The sequence below is a fragment of the Erythrolamprus reginae genome, chromosome 5 (assembly GCF_031021105.1).
Source record: "Erythrolamprus reginae isolate rEryReg1 chromosome 5, rEryReg1.hap1, whole genome shotgun sequence".
NCBI classification, from domain to species: domain Eukaryota; kingdom Metazoa; phylum Chordata; class Lepidosauria; order Squamata; family Dipsadidae; genus Erythrolamprus; species Erythrolamprus reginae.
Window position 1 is genome coordinate 112,746,990 of NC_091954.1, and position 24,882 is coordinate 112,771,871.

General features: G+C 44.0%; 1 protein-coding gene across 2 annotated transcripts; it reads left to right on the forward strand.

The window, feature by feature from the left end:
* The first annotated feature begins 639 nt into the window (after positions 1 to 639).
* On the forward strand, positions 640 to 24,627 carry ALG3 (ALG3 alpha-1,3- mannosyltransferase). 2 transcript variants are annotated; one of them, XR_011559254.1, is made up of 10 exons: positions 640 to 883; positions 6,374 to 6,473; positions 8,405 to 8,552; positions 11,545 to 11,705; positions 15,854 to 15,974; positions 16,915 to 17,120; positions 18,620 to 19,069; positions 19,124 to 19,586; positions 19,847 to 20,478; positions 24,281 to 24,627. XR_011559254.1 is itself a non-coding variant. In XM_070753745.1 (9 exons), exons 1-9 carry the CDS (start codon positions 691 to 693, stop codon positions 24,444 to 24,446), a joined length of 1,317 nt encoding a protein of 438 aa, XP_070609846.1. In that variant the 5' UTR covers positions 641 to 690; the 3' UTR covers positions 24,447 to 24,627. The 2 variants fall into 2 exon arrangements, 1 of the variants encoding a protein (XP_070609846.1); XM_070753745.1 differs by lacking the exon at positions 19,124 to 19,586 and having other exon boundaries at positions 641 to 883; positions 18,620 to 18,696; positions 20,334 to 20,478.
* Positions 24,628 to 24,882: the final 255 nt, after the last annotated feature.

The window sequence follows — 24,882 nt, forward strand, 5'->3', positions numbered from 1 at the left end:
TTTTTTTCATGTTTTCATATTTATTTATTTATTTATTAATAAATAAATAAATTAATTAGATTTGTATGCCGCCCCTCTCCGAAGACTCAGGACAGCTAACAACAATGAAAAGACAATGAAAACAGATCTAATATTAAAAATAATTTTAAAAACCCCAATTTAAAGAACCACTCATACATACAAGCATACCATGTATAAATTCTATAAGCCTAGGGGGAAGGGAAATTTCAATTCCCCCATGCCTGACGTTTTTATTATTTTAGTGGAGTAAAGAAAGTATGGACGCCCGCAAGGTTGCAGGTACAAATCGAGCACAATCTTACACCTTTGCGGTGGAATCACTTCTCGGTAGCTAGGGGCTAAGGTGCGGAAGGGAGACCATCAGGAGAGCCCTAAGGTTCTTGGCATCTTGGGCAAAAAATACCTCACAAAGAAAACTACCCGTCCAGGAGCAGACTTTCACAAACACACACACACACACACACCGAGGGTAATGCCGAGCTGGCTCTATTTGATCTCCAGCGGGAGGGGGCACCACCGGGAAACCCCGCAGCTGCGGAACCCCAAGCAAACTGCCGTGGAAAAGTGTGTGTGGTGGGGTGTCACTGCCGCGGCCGGAACTGTCGACGCCGGGCGAGGCGAGGCGCGGGGAGCGCTTTGGCGGTGGCACCGGCGGGTCCCCACAGGGCTATGGCGCCGGCGCCTGGGCTGCGGAGGAAGGGGTCGGCGGGGCCGGGCTCCCCGGTCCTGCTCCGGGCCTTACGCCGGGCCTGGCAGGAGAAGCACCTGGTGCTCTTCGAGCCTCGCTTTACCCCGCTGGTGGCCGCCTGCCTCTGCTTGGCCGAAGTGGGGGTCAACCTCTGGGTCATCCAGAGGGTGGCATGTGAGTCGCCGGGCGGGATGGGTGGTGGTGGTGGTGGTGGAAGGGATGGACTCCAGGTCCCATCATCCGTGCAGGTCATGGGGGTCACTTGGCCAGACCCATCGGGAGGGCGCCTCGTTGGTGGGAGGGAGGGGCAAGTGGGGGAGTCTGCAAGGAGGAAGGGCATTTGGCTGCATGGGTGAATCTTCAGGACTAGAATCTTGGCTGAGCGGAGGGGAGCCGGCTTAAGGGTGGAGAGGGGAGGGGGCGCCAAAAATAGAATTGGTGCCTGGCGCATAGTCTAAAACCAGGGGTCTCCAACCTTGGTCACTTGAAACCGTGTGTCGACTTCGACTCACACACTGCTTTAAGTGGCCAAGCTTGGAGACCCCTGGTCTAAACCCAGTGTTTGTCAACCTTGGCAATTTTAAGATGTCTGGCTGGGGGGTTCTGGGAGTTTCAAATCCATGCAACTTAAAGTTGCCAGGATTCACAACCACTGGTCTATAGAGCTGCGCCCTTATCCCTTCTGTGGGTGCGTGTCAATTGCTAGAAAGGTGGCGAAAATTTTTTTTTCTGCCCGTCATCTTGAAGGCAAAAAGGAAAGGATGTGTCTCATCTCATTTACAATTTTAATTGGACATTGTGCTTTGATTCTTTTTCTACTAATAGAAAATTCCTATTCTGCTCTGTTCCATTCCATTCCGTGTTCTATTCTATGTCATTCCATTCCATTTAATTCCTTGTTTTGTTCTGTTCTGTTCCATGATCTGTCCTGTTCTATTCTATTTCCATTCCATGTTCTATTCTATTCTGTTCCATTCCATATTCTGTTCTATTTCCATTCCATTCCATTTTTCTGTTCTGTTCTATTCTATTCTATTCTGTTTTATCCTATTTCTATTCCATTCCTATTCTATTCTATTCCTATTCTAGAATTCTTTATTGGCCATGTGTGATTGGACACACAAGGAATTTGTCTTTGGTGCAAATGGATAAACTAAATGGTTTGGAAACCAAATCTTGTAAATAAGTTCTCTATTTAGGATTGCAGGGTTGTGCAAGGAAACACCCGGGGAGGTAAAAAGAGACATTCAGATGTTACGTATCTTGAAATCTTGTGCCTCAGGGACCAGTTCTTCCCCCTACTCCAGGACCTACCTTTTGGGCATTCACACAAGCTGTCATGTTAGCTACTTGAATGTTAGAGGGGAAAGAGTCCATGACAGTTGACAGTGAACCAATTTCCAAAGGATTACTCCAGTGGGAACACTGGACAGCTATCAATCCAGGTTGAATTTCGATTCTTGCACTGACAAAGTGTGTTTGTATGTGTGTGTTTACACACCACACTTTTGATAGCCTCAGTGGTTCTTCCCGATCCTTGTGGCTTTTGTACATACACTAAATTTAGTATAGTGATACCTGGTCTTACAAACGCCTCGTCATACAAACTTTTCGAGATACAAACCCGGGGTTTAAGATTTTTTTGCCTCTTCTTACAAACTATTTTCACCTTACAAACCCACCACTGCCGCTGGGATGCTCCGCCTCTGGACTTCCGTTGCCAGCGAAGCACCCGTTTTTGCACTGCTGGGATTCCTCTGAGGCTCCCCTCCATGGGAAACCCCACCTCTGGACTTCCATGTTTTTGTGATGCTGCAGGGGAATGCTAGCAGGGGAGTCCCAGCAGCGCAAAAACAGGCGCTTCGCTGGCAACGGAAGTCCAGAGGTGGGGTTTCCCAGCGAGGGAAGCCTGGGTGAAATCGCAGCATTGCAAAAACACAGAGGTCTGGAGTTGGGGTTTCCCAAGGAGGGGAGCCTCAGGGGAATCCCAGCAGTGCAAAAACGGGAAATTAGCCCCCTCAGAACGGGTTCGCAATTTGGGTGTCCTAGGCTCACAGCTAAGATTAGATCAACACTTGGCAGCTGTAGCTAGGGGGACCCTTGCACAGGTTCAACAAGGGCACCAATTGCGACCCTACTTGGATTGAGAGGTTTTTCTCACAGTCACTCACACCCTTATCAACCCACAGCTGGATTATTGCAATGTGCTCTACATGGGGCTACCCTGAAGAGTGTTTGGAAACTACAGTTGGTCCAGAATGTAGTTGTGCTAGCTGTTGTGGGTATGCCCAGATGCACCCACACTACATCAATTCTTTGTGAGCTGCATTGGCTTCCTATTGATCTCCGATCCCAATTTAAGGTGTTGGTTATTACCTTTATAAGGCCTACATGGCCCAGGGCCAGAGTATTATTATTATTATTTATTAAATTTGTATGCCGCCCCTCTCCGAGGACTTGGAGTATCTTTGTTTTGTTTTTTTAATATATTTTATTAATTTTAAAAAAGCAGACACGACAAATATAACATACAACATTTAGTGGAGCTACAGTCGCTCCGGTCAAATTAGAAGTCATTATTATAATTTTTTTTAAAAAGAAGTATTTTGTTATTTAACATCTATAAAGTATGTAATATTATCAATTTTGAAATAGTAAAAATCAACGTATATAAAAGTTTATAAGATTCTATGAAAAAAGAAAAATTTTTAAGAGAAGAAAGAAGAGATTACATTTATATTATAGATAATCACCAACTAATACGATTTAACTACTAAATTCAAACATTCAAAATAATACAACATCCCATTTATTTCTTTTTCTTTGTTCCCCACCAAATATAAACCTTCTGCCAAATATCATAAAATTCTGATTCTCCTTGGTTATTTAAATAACCAAGAAGACTCGGAGTATCTTTGAGACCACCTTCTACCATATACCTCCCAGCAACTGGTAGGTTCCCACAGCATTGGTCTTCTTCGGGTCCCGTCAGCTAAACAGTGTCAGCTGGTGGGTCCACGGGGAAGAGCCTTCTCTGTGGTGGCCCTGACTCTCTGGAGTCAGCTACCTCCTGAGATCCAGATTAACCCCCCACCACCACCTTATTGACCATCCCGAAAGCCATAAAGACTTTGATTTTCCAACAGGCCTGGGTCCATTGACCCTGGGGGAGGGGCATGGCTAGCGAGGTCGACCATGAATATCTGGATGGCTGCAATTATTTTAAATTGAAATGTTTTTATACCGATTCATATTCGTTTTTCTAGTGAGCCACCCTGAGTCCCTGGGGAGTTGGGCGGCATAGAAATATAATAAATAGATAAAAGGGGCATCTTATACTCTGAAAAATATAGGTATGTTGTATTCTATCCCTCTAGAGCAGTGTTTCCCAACCTTGGCAACTTGAAGATATTTGGACTGCAATTCCCAGAATTCACCAGCCAGCATTCACTGGCTGGGGAATTCTGAGAGTTGAAGTCCAAATATCTTCAAGTGGCCAAGGTTGGGAAACACTGCTCCAGAGGACTGCATCACACATTGAACACAAATACTTGCCGCATCGTATCATCACAATTGTAGTTTGTCAATTTGTTTAGGAAATGTTACCATAGTGCTCAACACTGGCAACAATGACTTTTGCTAAAAAGCTAAAAAGAAAAATATATTTTAAAAAAGTCACCTGTCTCCCTGGCTACAGAAAAACCAGTCCGAAGCATGATCATGTAGTTTAGCAGGAGAAAACTGGTTGGCACTAGGCGCTTTAAAAAAAATAAATCAATTTTTAATTAATATTAAGATTATTAAGATTAATATTTAGATATTAAGATTAATATTAAGATTATTAAAGTTAAATAGCTTATATTTTAAACATTTTACCTTTGCACAATAAACAGTTTTCGATTTTAGACGTCTTCCATCTATCCCACACTTTTGTCTACAATTCATTCTTCACAACTATATATATTCATCAGTATCATCTATGCTACTTATATAATTTTGTTTCTTTCATTTCATTTTCATTTATACCATTTGTCCCAAATTTTCTAACAGTCCATTTCTTCGCATTTTGATTAACTGAACTTGGCTCTGGGATGGTGAAATCAAAGAGAAGAATTCTTTCGGGCTATTTTTATGGATTTATATTTCCTATTTCTTAACCGCCCATCTTCTTTAGAGCAGTGATTTTCAACCTTTTTTGAGCCGCGGCACATTTTTTACATTTACAAAACCATGGGGCACATTGAGTGTGTGTGTGTGGGGGGGGGGCGGCTAAAAAAAGTTTGGACAAAAAAATTCTCTCTCTCTCTCTTCCTCCGTTTCGCTCTATTTCTCCCTCCCTCTTTCTCTCCCTCCCTCTTTTTTCTCTCTCTCTCCATCCCTTTCTTTCTCCCTTCTTCCCTCTTTTTTGCTCTTTCTCTCTCCCTCCCTACCTCCCTCTATGTCTTTCTCTCTCCCACCTTCCCTCCCTCTTTCTCTCTCTCTGTCTCTTGCTTTCGTTCTCTCTTGCTCTCTCTCTTGCTTTCTTTCTCTATTGTTCTCTTTCTCTCTCTCTTGCTTTCTTTCTCTCTCTCTTGCTTTCTTTCTCTCTCTTTCTTTCTCTCTTGTTTTATTTCTCTCTCTCTTGCTCTTTCTTTCTCTCTTTCTCTCTCTCTCTTTCTTTCCCTCTCTTGTTTTCTTTCTCTCTCTCTCGCTTGCTTTCTCTCTCTCTTGCTCTTTCTTTCTTTCTCTCTCTTTCTTTCCCTCTCTTGTTTTCTTTCTCTCTCTGAGGTTCGCGGCACACCTGACCATGTCTCGCGGCACACTAGTGTGCCACGGCACACTGGTTGAAAAACACTGCTTTAGAGTACAGTGATACCTCGTCTTACAAACCTCTCGTTATACAAACTTTTTGAGATACAAACCCGGGGTTTAAGATTTTTTTGCCTCTTCTTCCAAACTATTTTCACCTTACAAACGCAAGCCCCCGCCTCCAGACTTCTGTTGCTAGCGAAGCACCCATTTTTGCGCTGCTGGGATTCCCCTGAGGCTCCCCTCCATGGGAAACACCACCTCCGGACTTCCGTGTTTTTGTGATGCTGCAGGGGAATCCCAGCAGTGCAAAAATGGGTGCTTCACTGGCACCCCATCCGGAGGTGGGGTTTCCCAGCGAGGGGCGCCTCAGCGAAATTGCAGCATCACAAAAACACGGAAGTCCTTGAAACCCCACCTCTGGACTTCCGTGTTTTTGTGATACTGCAATTTCGCGGAGGCGTTCCTCGCTGGAAAACCCCACCTCCGGACCTCCGTTGCCAGCGAAGCGCCCATTTTTGCGCTGCTGGGATTCCCCTGCTGGGATTCTCCTGTAGTATCACAAAAACACGGAGGTCTGGAGGTGGGGTTTCCCATGGAGGGGAGCCCCAGGGGAATCCCAGCAGCGCAAAAATGGGCGCTTCAGCTGGCAAAAGGGGTGAGTTTTGAGCTTGCACGCATTAATCTCTTTTCCATTGATTCCTATGGGAAACATTGTTTCATCTTACGAACATTTCTACTTACAAACCTCGTCCCGGAACCAATTAAGTTCGTAAGACGAGGTATCACTGTACTTTAGAAACTTTACTACTTTAGAAACCTCGCAGACCACCTAGGGCAGCTGAGCTGATCAGCATCTCTGCATTGTCCCCGCAGATACTGAGATCGACTGGAAAGCTTACATGGATGAAGTGGAGGGAGTTGTGAACGGGACCCTGGATTATACCCAACTAAAGGGGGACACGGGGCCTCTTGTGTGAGTACCTATAAACTTCTAACCTTTCTAAAGCTTTTGTGGATCCAACGTCATCATTAATACTACCACCAATATAATTTATCAAGCTTACTGTATTTTTCGGAGTATAAGATGCACCTTAGTTTTGGGGGAGGAAAACGGGGAAAAGAATCTGCTTACCAGGTATTCATCTGGCTAGCGTCCTTAGCCAACACATGGTTAGGGCTTTAAAAAAAACTTTATTCGGAGAGAGTAACAGTGAAAGAGCTTGCAAGCCAGTAAGAGCTGGGAACAACATTAGCACCTGGAAAGAAACAATTGGAGCAAGTAGAGCAATGGAAAAAACCCTGCAAAGACTTAGGGCTTGGGAAACATTCTTCGCAAAGAGTAACAATGAAAGAGTCTGCAAGGTAAGAGATTGTTAGCAGCTAGTTAGGGCTGGGGGGTAAAAAAGATACATTCAGAATATAAGATATGTACTGTTTTTGCCATTGTTGTGAGCCGCCCTGAGTCTGCGGAGAGGGGCGGCATATAAATCCAATAAATCTAATCTAATCTAAGATGCACCTAAATTATCAGCCACTTTTAGGGAGGAAAAAGGTGTGTCTTATACTCTGAAAAATACGGTATATGGCACCCAACAGCCCTCCCCTCCAATGATTCTGGATAGCTCAGGAAGATGAAGGTGACCATACTAAGGACGCTAGCGAGATGGCTAGCAGATTCTTCCCTCTATTTTCCACCCCCAAAACTAAGGTGCATCTTATACTCTGAAAAATTCAGTTACGTTGTCCCCGCTGTGCTGTTTAGAAGAAGTATGCTAATGAAAAAAATAAAGGGAACACTTAAATAACACATCCTAAATCTGAATGAATGAAATGTTCTCATTGAATACTTTGTTCTGTACAAAGTTGAACATGCTGACAACATATGAAATTGATTGTCAATCAGTGTTGCTTCCTAAGTGGACAGTTTAAATTCATAGAAGTGTGATTTACTTGGAGTTATATTGTGTTGTTTAAGTGTTCCCTTTTTTGAACAGTGTACATTGGACAGAGCTAGACTCAATGTCCCCAAGCCTGCCGGCAGAGATGAGCTTTTAAGACCTTGCGGAAGGCCAGGAGGGTGGGGGTTGCATGAATCCCTGGAGAGAGCTGATTCCAGAGAGCCGGGGCCGCCACAGAGAAGGTTCTTCCCCTAGGCCTCGCCAGATGACATTGTCTGGCAGATGGGGCCTGGAGAAGGCCAACTCTGTGGGATCTAACCGGGCGTTGGAATACCTGGGGCAGAAGGCGGTATTTGTATTTGTATTTATTAGATTTGTATGCCGTCCCTCTCCGAAGACTCGGGGCGGCTAACCACAATAAAAAGACAATGTGAACAAATCTAATGTTAAAAATAATCTTAAAAACCCCAATTTAAAAAACCACTCATACATACAGGCATACCATGTATAAATTCTATAAGCCTAGGGGGAAGGGAAAAATTTCAATTCCCCCATGCCTGACGACAGACAGAAAGGTTTTAAGGAGGTGGGTTTTAAGGAGCTTGCAAAAGGCAAGGAGGGTGGGGGCAACTCTGATATCTGGGGGGAACTGGTTCCAGAGGGTCGGGGCCGCCACAGAGAAGGCTCTTCTCCTGGGTCCCGCCAAACGACATTGTTTAGTCGACGGGACCCGGAGAAGGCCAACTCTGTGGGACCTAACCGGTCGCTGGGATTCGTGCGGTCCTGTAAGTAATCTGGTCCTAACCCAAGTAGGGCTTTATAAGTCATAACCGACACTTTGAATTGCGTTTGGAGACCAATCGGCAGCCAATGCAGTTCGCGTAGTATTGACGAGACGTAGACATATCTTGGGAGGCCATGACAGCTCACGTGGCTGCATTTTGTAGTACCTGCAGTGTCCGAACGTTCTTCTTTCAATCTCCCCTATCTTCTCTTTTCACTGCAGGTACCCTGCGGGCTTTGTTTACATCTTCATGGGTCTGTATTATGCCACCGACCGAGGCACCAACATCCGCGCCGCACAGTATTTCTTTGCCACCCTGTACCTGGCCACCCTGCTGCTGGTTTTCCGCATCTACAGCCGCACCAATAAGGTCAGGAGCCGCGACAGCATTTTTGGAAGCACCTAAGAGGATTCCCTTTGCAGTAGGCCAGGAAGAACGTATTGCATGTGACCTAAAACTGTGCTTCTCAACCTTTCCAATGCCGCGACCCCTTAATACAGTTCCTCATGTTGTGGTGACCCTCAACCATAAGTCTAGCACCAATTCTCCCAACAGAGCTTGAAGCTGATTGGCAGGAAGGTCACAGGGACACTCCCCACTGTAAACGCCTGATTGGTCGGATTGTAAAAATACGTTCCAAGGCGCCAGAATAAAAGCTTTAGTTAGTTAGTTAGTTAGTTAGTTAGTTAGTTAGTTAGTTAGTTTGTTTGTTTGTTTGTTTGTTTGTTTGTTTGTTTGTTTGTTTCTCTATCTATCTATCTATCTATCTATCTATCTATCTATCTATCTATCTATCTATCTATTTATTTATTAGCTTTGTATGCCGCCCCTCTCCACAGACTCGGGGCGGCTAACAACAGTAAAAAGACAATATAAACAAATCTAATATTAAAAGTAATTTAAAAAACCCCAATTTAAAGAACCAATCATACATGCAGACATACCATGCATGAATTTTATAAGCCTAGGGGGAAGGGAAAGTCTCAATTCCCACATGCCTGACGACAGAGGTGGGTTTTAAGGAGCTTACGGAAGGCAAGGAAGGTGGGGTTCCTAACACCAGGAGAAATTTGTCTTTTCCCAGGGTCTTAGGTGACCTGTGAAATGGTCAACAACAACAATAGAGTTGGAAGAGACCTTGGAGGTCTTCAAGTCCAACCCCCTGCTTAGGCAGGAAACCCTACACCACTTCAGAGAGATGGTTATCCAACATCTGCTTTAAAACTTCCAGCGTTGGGGCATTCACAACTTCTGGAGGCAAGCTGTTCCACTGATCAACCGTTCTGACTGTCAGTAAATTTCTCCTTAGTTCTGGGTTACTTCTCTCCTTGTTTAGTTTCCACCCATTGCTTCTTGTTCTACCTTCAGGTACTTTGGGAAATAGGTTGACTCCCTCTTCTTTCTGGCAACCCCTGAGATAAGGAAACACTGCTATCATCTCTCCCCCGGTCCTTCTTTTCATTAAACATTAGACCCCAAAGGGGTCCCAATCCCCAGGTTGAGAACCACTGGCCTTAAAAGCAAAGGTCCCTTGCAAGGAGCGAGAACTCTAGGAAATGCCATTGCTCAAAGTCACAACTTATTCATTTAATGAGGTTTTTGGTGCGCAATGCACCCAGCGAGTTAAGGCAGATTTTATTTTTTTTTAAAAAGGACTTTTTTGCTATTGTGAAGAAGGTCCGGGTATAGGGAATATAGTATAGGGAACCTTGACTTTTGACAGCCACTTTTGGCTTTCTGGAGCCCTGCCCCCACTTCCCATTTTTGTAAAAATGGCCCCAAATAGAATAGAATAGAAGAGAGTAGCGTAGAGTAGAATAGAATAGAATAGAGATATTCTTTCCCCCTGCGCCTCTACAGTTTATGCATGGTATGTCAGTATGTATGTCTGGTTTTTATAATAAGGGTTTTTAGTTGTTTTATTATAGGGTTGCTACATATTGTTTTTATCACTGTTGTTAGCCGCCCTGAGTCCACAGAGAGGGGCGGCATACAAATCCAATAAATGAATGAATAAATAAATGGATAGGATAGAATAGGATAGGATAGAATTCTGTATTGGCTGTGTGATTTTTTAATTTTTTCTCCACCCTTACAAACATACAAAAAACACACACCTTCAAATTTCAATTCAATACAGTATAGTATCAATCACCAAATTCTTAATTAAAATTAAAATTCTTAATTATATATCTATTTTGTTTCAGTATACATTATTTATCTTGTGCTACCTCCTTTTCTAATTTTGTCATCTGGATATCAAAGATCATTTTCTGTTCTCGAATATTCAAGTTCAAAACACTATCAAAATTTCCATTGGCTGTTCACTTTTTTCCTAGTAAACCCATGCCATAGTGCTTCAATCCATTTCTTATATACTTACTTGTCTCATTCATGTTTTTTTAACCCCCATTTTAATAAAACTGCTCTTTAAAAAGAAAAAAAAATTCCAAATCTACTTCTCTTCAAAACAACAAAGAAAATCAATTCATTTCAGCTATTTCATGTCTTAAATTTAATTATGACAATAGCAATATAGGGGAAGGGGGGGGACAAAAATTGTTATCAAGAATTCGAATTTCATTATCTTCTCTCCATTCTTATACATTGTTCTGTCGGGCTCTCTGGTACACTCCTCCCAAAAATTCACAGGTACAAATTTCAGACACACACAAGTTTGAAAATCCAAAACAATGTTCTTTATAATGAAAATTCACTTAACCTAAGCCCTCTTTTGGTATAGCAAAGAGCACTCGTCTCCAAACAAACTGGTAATTTGTACAAGTCCCTTATCAGTTCTGTGATACTTAGCTTGCAGCTGTGAGGCAATTCACAGTCCTTCTTCTTTCACAAAGTGAAACACACTTTGCCCTGGTTTAGTTTCAAAGCGGGGAAAAAGCAGCACACAAAAGGTCAAAGTCAGTAAAGCAGTCACGAAACACAACGATCAGATAATCCTCCACAATGGCCAAACCCACAAGCTGCTATTTATAGCAGCCTCACTAATGACCACAGCCCCACCCAACCACAGGTGGCCTCATTTTCTTTGATAATAATCTCTCCGTTGTTGCTGCCTATGCATCGCTCTCTGCATGCGTGGCTGTATCATTAACTCTTGTTCTGAATCCAAGGAGGAGCGAGATAATTGATCTCCTTCTGAGCTGTCTGCCACACTCTCCTCCTCCCTGTCACTCATGTCTTCTTGGTCAGAGGAGCCTTCATCAGCAGATTACACCGGGGGCAAAACAGGCCTGCAGCATGTGGATGTCTCCCCCACATCCACAGTCCTTGGGGCAGGAGCAGGGCCAGAGCTAACCACAGCATACATTATATCTTTTCTTTCTCCTCCTGTCTTCCTCAGGTCCCCCCTTACGTGTTCTTCTTCATGTGCTGTGCCTCCTACCGCATCCACTCCATTTTCGTCTTGCGCCTCTTCAATGACCCCGTGGCCATGGCCTTCCTTTTCCTGGCTGTCAATCTCTTCCTGGAGGATCGCTGGTCCTGGGGCAGCTTCTGCTTCAGGTGAGCTCTCCCTTTGCTGATGGGGTGGGATTGGGGGGGGCAAGTGCAAAGCAGCATCTGGGAGAGGTATTTAATAATAATAATAATAATAATAATAATAATAATAATAACAACAACAACAACAACAACAACAACAACAACAAAGTGGATAAAGAAAAGACCTGGTCATGGCTTACAAGTGGAACACTCAAAAAGGAGACAGAAGGACTAATACTGGCGGCACAAGAACAGGCCATTAGAACAAATGCTATCAAAGCCAGAATTGAAAAATCAACAGACGATCCAAAGTGCAGACTCTGTAAAGAAACAGATGAAACAATCGATCACATACTCAGCTGCTGCAAAAAGATCGCACAGACTGACTACAAGCATAGACATGATGCTGTGGCACAGATGATCCACTGGAACTTGTGCCGGAACTACCATTTACCAGTGGCAAAGAACTGGTGGGATCATAAGCCCGAAAAAGTGGTCGAAAATGAGCAGGCAAAACTACTGTGGGACTTCCGACTTCAGACTGACTGAATTCTGAAGCATAACACACCAGACATTGTGATCGTGGAGAAAAAGAAAGTATGGATCATCGACATCGCAATCCCAGGAGACAGCAGAATTGAGGAGAAGCAGCTAGAGAAATTAGTGAAATACGAAGATCTAAAAATCGAGCTGCAACGACTCTGGCATAAGCCAGTGAAAGTGGTCCCAGTGGTACTTGGCACGCTGGGCGCAGTGCCAAAGGATCTCAGTGAACATTTGAAAACCATTGGAATTGACAAAGCTGACTTGTAGATCTGAAGGTCAGCGGTTCAAATCTCATCACCGGCTCAAGGTTGACTCAGCCTTCCATCCTTCCGAGGTGGGTAAAATGAGGACCCAGATTGTGGGGGCAATAGCCTTGCTCTGTTAAAGGGTGCTATTGCTAACATGTTGTAAGCCGCCCTGAGTCTAAGGAGAAGGGCGGCATAAAAATTGAGTGAATGAATGAATGAATGAATAAATAAATAAATAAATAAATCTCCATTTGTCAATTGCAAAAGGCCGCTTTACTGGGATCGGCAAACATAATTTGCCGCTACATCACGCAATCCTAGGTGCTTGGGAAGCGCCCGACTGGTGCTGAAATACAAAATCCAGCAAAGTGATCTCGTTTGCTGTGTTGTACTGACATAATAATAATAATAATAATAATAATAATAATAATAATAATAACAACAACAACAACAACAGCAACAGCAACAGCAACAGCAACAGCAACAGCAACAAAACAACAGAGTTAGAGGGGACCTTGGAGGTCTTCTAGTCCAACCCCCTGCTTAGGCAGGAAACCCTACACTACTTCAAACAGATGGTGATCCAAAATCTTCTTAAAAACTTCCAATGTTGGGGCATTCGCAACTTCTGGAGGCAAGCTGTTCCACTGATCAACTGTTCTGACTGTCAGGAATTTTCTTGTTAGTTCTAAGTTGCTTCTCTCCTTGTTTAGTTTCCACCCATTGCTTCTTGTTCTACCCTCAGGTGATTTGGAGTATAGTTTTGCTCTCTCTTCTTTATGACAATCCCTGAGATATTGGAACACTGTTATCCTGTCTTCCCTGGTCTTTCTTTTCATTAAACTAGCCATGCCCAGTTCCTGCAATATGTTTTAGCCTCCAATCTCCTAAACATCTTTGTTGCTCTTCTCTGCACTATTTCTAGAGTCTCAATATCCTTTTCATTCATTCATTCATTCATTCATTCATTCATTCATTCATTCACTCACTCACTCACTCACTCACTCACTCACTCACTCACTCACTCACATACATACATACATACATACATACATACATACATATATATATATATATATATATATATATATTTATTACTGTTGTTAGCCGCCTCGAGTCTGCGGAGACGGGCGGCATATATATATATATATATATATATATATATATATATATATATATATATATGTGTGTTAAATGTTTATAGCTGGAATTTAAAATTAAGGGAGACCAGGATAGATCTATTTCGGCCTTATTAGGCCTCATCAGCTGGCCACACCCATTCTTTTACTGGGATTCGATCTGGGAAGCTTCTGCATTGTAAAGCAGAGAGCTAGCAATTAGACCCATCCGATCTGAATCCATCCAGCTTTGTACCAGGGAGGGGTATATGTTTTTTCTTATGTCGGATGACCCTGTGACGTTCCTTGGAAATATACCAGGGTCATCCGACATAAGAAAAAACATATATATATATATATATATGCCGCCCCTCTCCGCAGACTCGAGGCGGCTAACAACAGTAATAAAACAGCATATAATAATAATCCAATACTAAACACAGTTAAAAACCCATTATTATAAAAACCAAACATACATACACATATACCATGCATAAAATTGTAGAGGCCTAGGGGAAAGAACATCTAAATTCCCCCATGCCTGGCGGCAGAGGTGGATTTTAAGCAGCTTACGAAAGGCAAGGAGGGTGGGGGCAATTCTAATCTCTGGGGGGAGTTGGTTCCAGAGGGCCGGGGCCGCCCGAGAGAAGGCTCTTCCCCTGGGTCCCGCCAAGCGACATTGTTTTTGCATTGTGGCAACCAAAACTGAATGCAGAATTCCAAGTGTGGCCTTCTAAAGTGGTATTAACACTTCACATGATCTTGATTCTTTCCCTCTGTCAATGCAGCCTAGAACTGTGTTGGCTTTTTTGGCAGCTGCTGCACACTGCTGGCTCATATTTAAATGTTTGTCCACTAGGACTCCAGGATCCCTCTCACAGGGATGTTGGTTACTCTACTTAACCAACCTATCGATCGAGGGGAACTCAAAATCTCATAGGCAACAAGGAAGGAGAAGTCCAGATTTCAAGAAGGGCTGGGGAAACTCCAGGTGGTGACAGACCCCTTGTCCAGTCGGCGAAGCAGTGGAAGTGATGTGCCGGTGTCTGGAGGCTGTTGGGGCCTGGATGGGTGTCAACAGACTCAAACTCAACCCTGATAAGACTGAGTGGCTGTGGGTTTTGCCTCCCAAGGACAATTCCATCTGTCCGTCCATTACCCTGGGGGGGGGGGGGGGGGAATTATTGATCCCCTCAGAGAGGGTCCACAACTTGGGCGTCCTCCTTGATCCACAGCTCACATTTGAGAAACATCTTTCAGCTGTGGCAAGGGGGGCGTTTGCCCAAGTTCGCCTGGTGCACCAGTTGTGGCCCTATTTGGACCGGGAGTCACTGCTCACAGTCACTCACGCCCTCATCACCTCGAGGCTTGACTACTGTAACGCTCTCTACATGGGGCTACCTTTGAAAAGTGTTCGGAAACTTCAGATCGTGCAGAATGCAGCTGCGAGAGCAATCATGGGCTTTCCTAAATATGCCCATGTCACACCAACACTCCGCAGTCTGCATTGGTTGCCGATCAATTTCTGGTCACACTACAAAGTGTTGGTTATGACCTATAAAGCCCTTCATGGCACCGGACCAGAATATCTCCAGGACTGCCTTCTGCTGCACGAATCCCAGCGACTGGTTAGGTCCCACAGAGTTGGCCTTCTCCAGGTCCCGTTAACTAAACAATGTTGTTTGGCGGGGCCCAGGGGAAGAGCCTTCTCTGTGGCAGCCCCGACCCTTTGGAACCAACTCCCCCCAGATATCAGAGTTGCCCCCACCCTCCTAGCCTTTCGTAAGCTCCTTAAAAGCCACCTCTGTCGTCAGGCATGGGGGAATTGATACTTTCCCTCCCCCTAGGCTTATAAAATTTATGCATGGTATGCTAGTATGTATGATTGGTTTCTAAATTGGGGTTTTAAATTAACTTAAATATTAGATTTGTTTATATTGTATTATTGTTGCTGTGAGCCGCCCCGAGTCTGCGGAGAGGGGCGGCATACAAATCTGATTAATAAATAATAAATAAATAAATAAAAGATGGAAGAGGAATTGCTCCCTCTGTTAATGCAGCCTAGAATTGTGTTGGCTTTGTATTGCTGTAAGCCGCCCTGAATGCTATGGGATTGGGTGATATAAAAGTCGAATGAATAAATAAGTGAATAAATACCACGACGGGCCCGGTTTGTCCTCCTCAGAATCTGTGACTAAGTGACCCGGTTGTGGACCACTCCCACCACCACCTAACCTCCCTCCTCCCTTTTGCCTTTCAGCCTGGCGGTGTCTGTCAAAATGAACATCCTCCTCTTTGCGCCAGGGCTTCTCTTCCTTCTCCTCCGGCGCTTTGGCCTGCGCGGGGCTGTCCCAAAGCTCGCCATCTGTGCTGCCCTCCAGGTAAGCGGGGGAGAGACTGTCGGGACCCTGCATTTCTTTGGGTGGGGCAAGATTTGGGGGTGAGGCTGGGAAGAGCTGCGTAAGCGGAAAGACCAATGGCCCGACTCCCATCAATGGCCTTTATCTCACACCAGGGCATCCTACACCCTCCGTCTGAGCTGAAGGGTTTCAGGATCTCAGCTCATGTGGAAAGCCATTGGTGTCAGTCAGTTGATTTGATAATTATGACAAAATAAAGTTCCTTCCTTCCTTCCCTTCCTTTTTCTCTTCCCTTCCTTCTCTTTACTATTTCCTGCCTTCCTTTTTCCCTTCCTTCTTTCTTTTCTTCCCTCCCTTTCTATTTCTTTTCCTTCCTTTCTTCCTTGTTTTTCTTTTCTTCCTTCCTTCCTTCCCTTTTTCTTTTCCTTCCTCTTCCCTTCTTTCTTTTTTCCTTCCTCATTTCCTTCCTCTTTCTTTCTCTTTCTTTCTTTCCTTCCTTATTTCTTTTTCTTCCTTCCTTCCCTTTTTCTTTTCCTTTCTCCCTCTTTCTTCCTTTATTTTTTTCTTCCTTTTTCATTCTTTTTTCTTCCTTGTTTTTCTTTTTTTTCCTTCCTTCCCTTTTTCTTCTTCTTTTCCTTTCTCCCTTCCTTCCTTCCTTTCTCTTTCTTTCTTTCTTTCTCTTTCTTTTTTCTTTCTTTCTTTCTTTCTTTCCTTTCTCTCTTCCTTCCTTCCTTCCTCTTCCTTTCTTTTCCTTTTCTTTCTCTCTTTTTCTTTTCCTTCCTTCCTTCCTGTTCCTTTCCCCCCACTTTCTTTCTTTCTCTTATTTTCTTTCTCTCTCCACCCCCCCTTCAAGATTGCGTAATAGCAACTGACTTTATTAGCAATTATCTAACAGTGGGGCAATAAAACCTGGATGGCCGAGAATCTCCGTAGACATTGCGAGCTTGTCCGTCTCTTGCAGGTGGCCCTGGGCCTGCCCTTCCTGATGGAGAACCCCGTGGGATACGTGTCCCGTTCCTTTGATTTGGGTCGCCAGTTCCTCTTCAAGTGGACCGTGAATTGGAGGTTCCTGCCCGAAGAAGTTTTCCAACACCGGGCTTTCCACCTGGCGCTCTTGATCTTCCACATCACAGTCCTGGCTCTCTTTGCCCTCAACAGGTGGCACAGGTGAGAAGTGGCAGTTGGTGGGGGAGGAGGCCCGTTCCCTGGCATTGCCCCAGGCTTTAACAGAATAGCAGAGTTGAGAGGGACCCTGGAGGTCTTCTAGTCCAACCCCCTTCTCAAGCATACCGTTCCAGGCATGGCTGTCTGTCCGATCTCTTAAACATCTCCAGTGATGAACCAACTACAACCTCTGGAGCATGATTCACTTAACAACTTTTATTATATATTATATTGTATTGTATTATATTGTATTATGTTACGTTATGTTATTATTTATTAGATTTGTATGCCGCTCCTCTCCGAAGACTCGGAGTGGCTCACAACAATTATTTTATTTTATATTATATTATATTATATTATATTATATTATATTATATTATATTATATTATATTATATTATATTCCATTTCTATTCTATTCTATACTATACTATACTATACTATACTATACTATACTATACTATACTTATATTACATTATATTTATTTATTGGATTTCTATGCCGCCACTCTCCGAGGACTCGGGGCAGCTCACAACATATAAAAGGAAACAATGAAATCCAATTAATTAAAACTTATCTAAAATCTCCAATTTTGTTAAAAAAATCAATCATATCCATTCAGATAACAATCACACGTAATATTTGTCGGCCAGGGGGCTAGGATCTATTCCCCCCTCCCAACCCTGGTGGCATAGATGAGCCTCAAGACTCTTGTGGAAGGCAAGGAGGGTGTGGGCAGTACGAATCTCCAGGGGGAGCTGATTCCAGAGGGCCAGAGCCACCACAGAGAAGGCCCCACCAAGCGACATTGTCTAGTTGGCAGGACTTGGAGAAGGCCGACTCTGTAGGGCCTAACCAGTCGCTGGGACTGATAAGGCAGAAGGCATATGTTTAACTTGCTTAACTGCAAGTTGTCCCACTGATTAATTGTTCCGTCAGGAATTTTCTCCTCAGTTCTAAGTTGCTTCTCTCCTTGTTTAGTTTCCACCCATTGCTTCTTTTCCTGCCCTGAGGTGCTTTGGAGAATAGGTTGACTTCTCCTTCTTTGTGGCAGCCCCTCAAATATTGGAACACTGCTATCTTGTCACCTCTAGTCCTGCTTTTCTACTTTGATGGGAGTAATTTTAAATTTTCTACCAGAAATGGAGAGACACAGTGTTGGGTTGTTACTGGTTGGCACCAGTTTGGGTGAATTGATAGTGACAGCGGGAAGCATCCCAGCCGGATGTCACCAAAAACACTCTGTGCATGCGCAGAAGTATTGTTCACGCACGCACGCACACGTTCTTGAACCAGTCGTAAAGGTAAGTGAAACTCACTACTGGAGATAAAATTATTTTTGCTGCATTTGTGTTGGATTTTGTTGGATTTGTCCTCCTGTGCAAAGTCAACAGCTTTGGAACGAAAGCAGACATCGCCTCGGGATCTTGCGTATTGATGGGACTAAGCCTGTCAAATAGTCCACCACAAAACCAACCCATTTTCTTACTGGTCCCTTGCAGATCTGATGAAAACATCTTGAGCCTGTTAAAGGATCCAGCCAAGAGGAAGGACCACCCAGAACCTCTTTCAGCAAATCATATCCTTTCACTCAACATGAGGTTTTCTTGCTTGGTGGATAGTAGGGAAGAGTTGATTACTCACAGTTAAGAGTATAGTCCAGAGGTAACCCAACCTTGGCAACTTTAATTCTCGTGGACTTCAGCTCCCAGAATTCCCCAGCCGGCCATGGGAGGTGAAGTCCACAAGTCTCAAAGTCGCTAAGACTAGTATAGTTCAACATCCGTTGCAATGTTATTATGCCCCTGTTTTGAGTTTGCGCTGTGCAATATTTCCTCAACATGATGCTTCTCAAATAGTGGTGTGGGGCTCCTTGGGGGGGGGGCATGGAGCGATGACAGGAGGGGCACATGACCCTGGGGAATGTGCTTTTTTTTTTGCTGTAGGCAGTAGTAATAATAATAATTTATTAGATTTGTATGCCGCCCCTCTCCGAAGACTTGGAGGTTTTTTGCACCGAACAATAGCACACAGCACAGAGCAGGAGATACGAAATGGAGATAACAAACCCTTAAGAGACACCATGGAAAAATATAATGCTCAAAAAAAAGTAAAGGGAACATTTAAACAACACAATATAACTCCAAGTCAATCAAACTTCTGTGAAATCAAACTGTCCACTTAGGAAGAAACACTGACAATCAATTTCACCTGCTGTTGTGCACATTCAACTTTGTACAGAACAAAGTATTCAATGAGAACATTTCATTCATTCATATCTAGGATGTGTTATTTGAGTGTTCCCTTTATTTATTTTTTGAGCGGTGTATTTAACAGGGATGAAAAGAAAGGAGGAGAGAGTCGGAGATAGTGAGACAAATGTAAGTCTCCTGAAAGCTAAGATGAGAAAATATGACGAAGCGTACGTAGCGCTTGGCTTTATGTGACTACTGTGGTAGACGAGGAGCAGTGGTTCTCAACCTTTCTAATGCCGCGACCCCTTAATACAGTTCCTCGTATTGTGGTGACCCCCAACCATAAGTCTAGCACCAATTTTCCCAACAGAGCTTTAAGCTGATTGGCAGGAATGCCAGAGGGACACCCCCATTGTAAACACCTGATTGGTTGGATTGTAAAAATAAATTCCAATTAGTCTTTTCCCCTGGTCTTAGGCGACCCCTGTGAAATGGTTGTTCGACCCCAAAAGGGGTCCTGACCCCAAGGTTGAGAACCACTGGTTTACTGGTTTACTGTGTCTAAAAATGTTGTCGAGGCACATCATGAAGCCAAATAAATTAAGGGGTCACTTAAACACATTACAGTATACCCCAATCACGCTGATAAGCCGCTTGAGTTTTTTCAGTGAAAACATGCTGAATATTGCAAACAATCATCCCAGCAGAGAGTTGGGGGGGCATAACAGAAAATAACTGAGAAGCACTGCGTTCAATCAAGAGGTTTTCAAACTTGGCAACTTTAAGACTTGTGGACTTCTACTCCCAGAATTCTCCATTCTAGGAAGGAAAAGTCCAAAAGTCTTAAAGGGACCTCTGCATTAAGTGAACCGGATGGGAAAACAGATGCCGAATCGTCCCGGTGGAGTTGAGGGGGTGGTGGAGAGTTGGGGGGAGAGTTGAAGGGGTGGTGATGTGAAATCTTTAGGGGGGGGTGCGTAGTAGAAAATAATTGAGCAGCACTGCCTTAACCGAAAGCCACAAATCATTTTCCCTCTCTTTACCTCGAATTTCATTGGCGTTTGCTTCAGCCGCTCTTTGCATTACCAGTTCTACGTCTGGTATTTCCACACTCTGCCCTACCTCCTCTGGTGCACGCCGCCCAGGAAGCTGGCCCACCTCCTGAAGTATGTATCTTCCAGGACCTTTTTTTGGGGGGGGGCATCAAAGCCAAGGATTCTTTTATCACATTTCAGAGCCTCTTCACATGAGCCAGCACTGCCCTTGTTCTCTCTGTCCTGGGATCGTTGTGCATTAGTTGGAGGGAAGATGCGAGTTGCGCTGCTGGTTTCTGGCAGCTGTGTGGTCAGGTGCTCTGTCCCAGTAAGAAATTCCTTGCACGCATGCGCAAGATTTAACTTATGCGCATGCACAGCAAATGAAACGTTGTGTGAGAGCACTTGCGCGAGTGAGAATTGAGCAATACCTACGAACGGCTCCACTTACGAACTTTTCTAGATAAGAACCGCGTGTTCAAGATTTTTTTGCCTCTTGTCAAGAACCATTTTCCACTTACAAACCCAACCCTCTGAAACTGTAATCAGAAAAGACAGGGAGAAGCCTCCATGGGGCCTCTCTAGGAATCGCCTGGGAAGAAACAGGGCCGGAAAAGGTGGGGAGAAGCCTCCGTGGGATCTCTATAGGAATCTCCTGGGAGGAAACAGGCGGAAAAGGCGGGGAGAAGCCTCTGTGGGGCCTCTCTAGGAATCTCCTGGGAGGAAACAGGGCCAGAAAAGGCGGGGAGAAGCCTCTGTGGGGCCTCTCTAGGAATCTCCTGGGAGGAAACAGGGCCAGAAAAGGCGGGGAGAAGCCTCTGTGGGGCCTCTCTAGGAATCTCCTGGGAGGAAACAGGGCCAGAAAAGGTGGGGAGAAGCCTCTGTGGGGCCTCTCTAGGAATCTCCTGGGAGGAAACAGGGCCAGAAAAGGCGGGGAGAAGCCTCTGTGGGGCCTCTCTAGGAATCTCCTGGGAGGAAACGGCCTCCACCCTCCCTGTGGTTTCCCCAATCGCACACATTATTTGCTTTTACATTGATTCCTATCGGGAAAATTGCTTCTTCTTACAAACTTTTCTACTTAAGAACCTGGTCATGGAATAAATTAAGTTTGTACATAGAGGTGACACTGTACTTAGATTCAGCTATCCGTTTTTTATTTATTTTTGGGCATAAAGGGAGGCCAGTTTTCTCCCTAACTGGTAATTTAAGGTTAAACACACCCATCAACCTGGTGAAATGCAGCCAGTCCACAACAACCCATTTGTTTACTGACCAAAGTTGTAGCACTGCAAAAAACTGATGTATGACTGGTCCTCACACTTACAGTGGCATCCCCACACAATGGCACGATCCAAATTTGGGTGCCTGGCAACCAGTGTGTTTTTGCGACTGTTGTAGTGTCCTGTAATCATGCGATCGCTATTTACAACCTGCCCAACGGGCTTCCAACAAGCAAAATTAAGTGGGGAGATCCACTTAACGATTGCATGATTCACTTAATGACTGCAATGGTTTACTTAACTGTAACAAAATGTTGTAAAATTGGGCATGAATCACTTAAACACCACCTTGCTTAAAGATGGAAATTCTGATGCCAATTATGGATTACCTGTAAAAGATTTATCAAATTTGTGAGCTTGGGGACTGAGGAAGAGATGACTAATATTTTAAAATAGTACCAGCCAACCAAATCAAATATAATCTTGTAGGAGAGGAAAAAATAGCATCCAACAAAATTAAATTTAATATCAGCTGCCTTACAGTAACTAAGGCAACTTTTTACCCGAAGTCTAAAGTAGAAATGTTTAAAAATAACAAAACAGATCGGGAACAAAATGGCTGTTGAATTTAAAATAATATTGATTATTGGCTCCCAATTGGTCTCCGGACGCAATTCAAGGTGTTAGTTATCACCTTTAAAGCCCTACATGGTTTAGGGCCAGATTATGGTATGGATGGGACAGTCTTCTGCTACATACCTTCCAGCGGCTGGTTAGGGCCCACAGAGTTGGTCTTCTCAAGGTACCCTCGGTTAGACAATGTCGGTTGGCAGGACCGCATGGGAGGGCCTTCTCTGTGGCAGCCCCGGCTCTATGGAATCAACTCCCCCCGGAGAGCTGCACGATCCCCACCCTCCTGGCCTTCCGAAAGGCCGTGAAAAAATGGCTTTGAAGGCAGTCCTGGGGCCCGTGAACAATGCCATCTTGCCCTGGCTGAATGGATGTGAATGTTTTACCATCAGGGATTTTTAAATAGTTTTTATTTTGCTTTATATTGTTGTTCACCACCCAGAATGCGGAAGGAGTTGGGTGGCTTATAAATTGCAATGATAGATAGGTAGGTAGGTAGGTAGGTAGATATAATAGATAGATAGGTAGATAGATAGATAGATAGATAGATAGATAGATAGATAGATAGATAGATAGATAGATAGATAGATAGATAGATGATAGATAGAATAGAAAGATAGGTAGGTAGGTAGATTGATCCATCTGTCCATCCATCCATCTATTTATCTGTCTATCTATTTGAATATATTGAAGCAGGAGAGGAGGATGGGATTGGGAGAAGAGGAATGAGCAGCTCAAGTACCCAGGTTGCTAGTGCTCATCCTAACTATTTATCCAAAATAAGTTGCCCTGTTACTACTATTTTAAACTGGAAAACTCAAAGAGCTTGTTATATATCCCAAGATACAGGTAGTCCTGAATTTTACAGGTAGGTTTACCAACCACAAGTGAACCCAACATTTCTGTGGCCAAGGAAGATAAGCCCCATTTTACGACCTTTCTCGCCAACAATCATTAAGTGAATCACTGCAGTTGTTTGGTTAGTAACCCATTAGTTAAGTAAATCTGGCTTTCCAGTTGACTTTGTCGGAAGCTGGCAAAAGGGGAATCGCGCAAGCCTAGGACACTGCGACGGTCATAAATAACAAGGCAGTGGCCAAGCGCCTGAATTTTGACCAGGTGGCCATGGAGGATGCTGTGACGGTTGTTTTAAGTCGCACTTTTCAGTGTTGTTGCAACTTCAAACAGTCACTAAATGAGTCACTAAAGATGGAGGACTATCTGTAAGGTTAACATGGGAGGGGAAGGAAGACCCTTTGCATGTGTGTGACAGTCTAGGGCAGGGCTCTCCAACCTTGGCAACTTTAAGACTTGCTTAAGCCTTAAGCCTTGTTTAAGCTTTAAGCACGACCTAGGCATAGCCCATAAAATCGTCTGCTACATCATCCTACCTGTCAACGACTACTTCAGCTTCAACCACAGCAACACATGAGCACACAGCAGATACAAACTTAAAGTAAACTGCTCCAAATTCGACTGCAGGAAATACAACTTTAGTAACCGAGTAGTTGATGCATGAAACTCACTACCTGACTCTGTAGTAGCATCACCTAACCCCAAAACCTTTACCCTTAGACTATCCACTGTTGACCTCTCCCCGATTCCTAAGAGGTCAATAAGGTGTGTGTGTGTGTAAGTGCATCAGTGTGCCTTCTGTCCCCTGTCCTAATGTTTCTCTTTTACTAGCATCATGTATATAAACATTGTTATATCTTTGTATACCACCAAAACGTACTTGACAAAACAAACAAACAAACAAAGTGACTTCAACTCCCAGAGTTCCTCAGCCAGCAAAGCAAACCTAGTGGAGGAATTCTGGGAGTTGAAGTCCTCAAGTCTTAAAGTTGCCAAGGTTGGAGAGTCCTGGTCTAAGGGACAACATTTCTTCCCAGGAATAGTCTCTTTGTTTCCAGGTCACTCAATGAAGCCTAGAAAATCTATCCATCTTGCATTTATGTACATATTTTTCCCTTAATGGGGAATAACAGGAAAGCTCCTTCCTTTCCTATTAGCAGTTGGGCACCTTTTTTTGTTGAGCGCTTTAGCTAAATCGTGGTTTTTTTTCTCTTGGGTCTCGTCTCCAGAGTGCTCATCCTAGGTTTAGTCGAGCTCTCGTGGAACACGTATCCCTCGACGGTTTACAGCTCAGCTTCTCTCCACGTGTGTCACGGGATCATCCTCCTACAGCTCTGGCATGGGACATCGTCTTCTCTGGAAGAGGAGAAGGAGCCGTCGAAGAAGGTGGAATGAAAACGACGCCGAAGAAAAAGAGACGAGTCAGAGTTTGGATTCAGATCGGCCCTGTGGGGCGAGGCCCTGCCTGCTCTTCCCCGTGGCTCAAGGGTGGCAAGGAATGGGAATTGGCGGAGCTGATCCTCCCTCCAAAGATAATGTGGAATATGTTGAATAAAGGACAATAATGGTTCAATAACGAGGCTTCACTTGGCTGCAAATTTATCGCTTGTCATAGAATGCAGAATCTGAGTTTTAAAAATATACTATAGAGTTTTTGGCTTTTTAATATGGACCAAGCACTCTTGTATGAGTTGTGACAAATTGGAACAAGATTTTTATAAGATGCCCTGTGGCAAATTGTGCCCTCTAATAGTACAGGTAGTCCTCAACTTATGACAATGGGGCCCAAAGAGACACATTTGTTAAGTGACCTTTGCTTCACTTTATGACC

What these genes read in the sequence shown, in the direction of transcription:
- ALG3 (XM_070753745.1), top strand. Translation starts at nt 691, where the DNA reads ATGGCGCCGGCGCCTGGGCTGCGGAGGAAGGGGTCGGCGGGGCCGGGC. An exon ending in TCTACAGCCGCACCAATAAG is followed by an intron (nt 8,553 to 11,544) that starts GTCAGGAGCCGC and finishes TGTCTTCCTCAG; the next exon opens with GTCCCCCCTTACGTGTTCTT. An exon ending in GCCCTCAACAGGTGGCACAG is followed by an intron (nt 17,121 to 18,619) that starts GTGAGAAGTGGC and finishes GGTCCCTTGCAG; the next exon opens with ATCTGATGAAAACATCTTGA.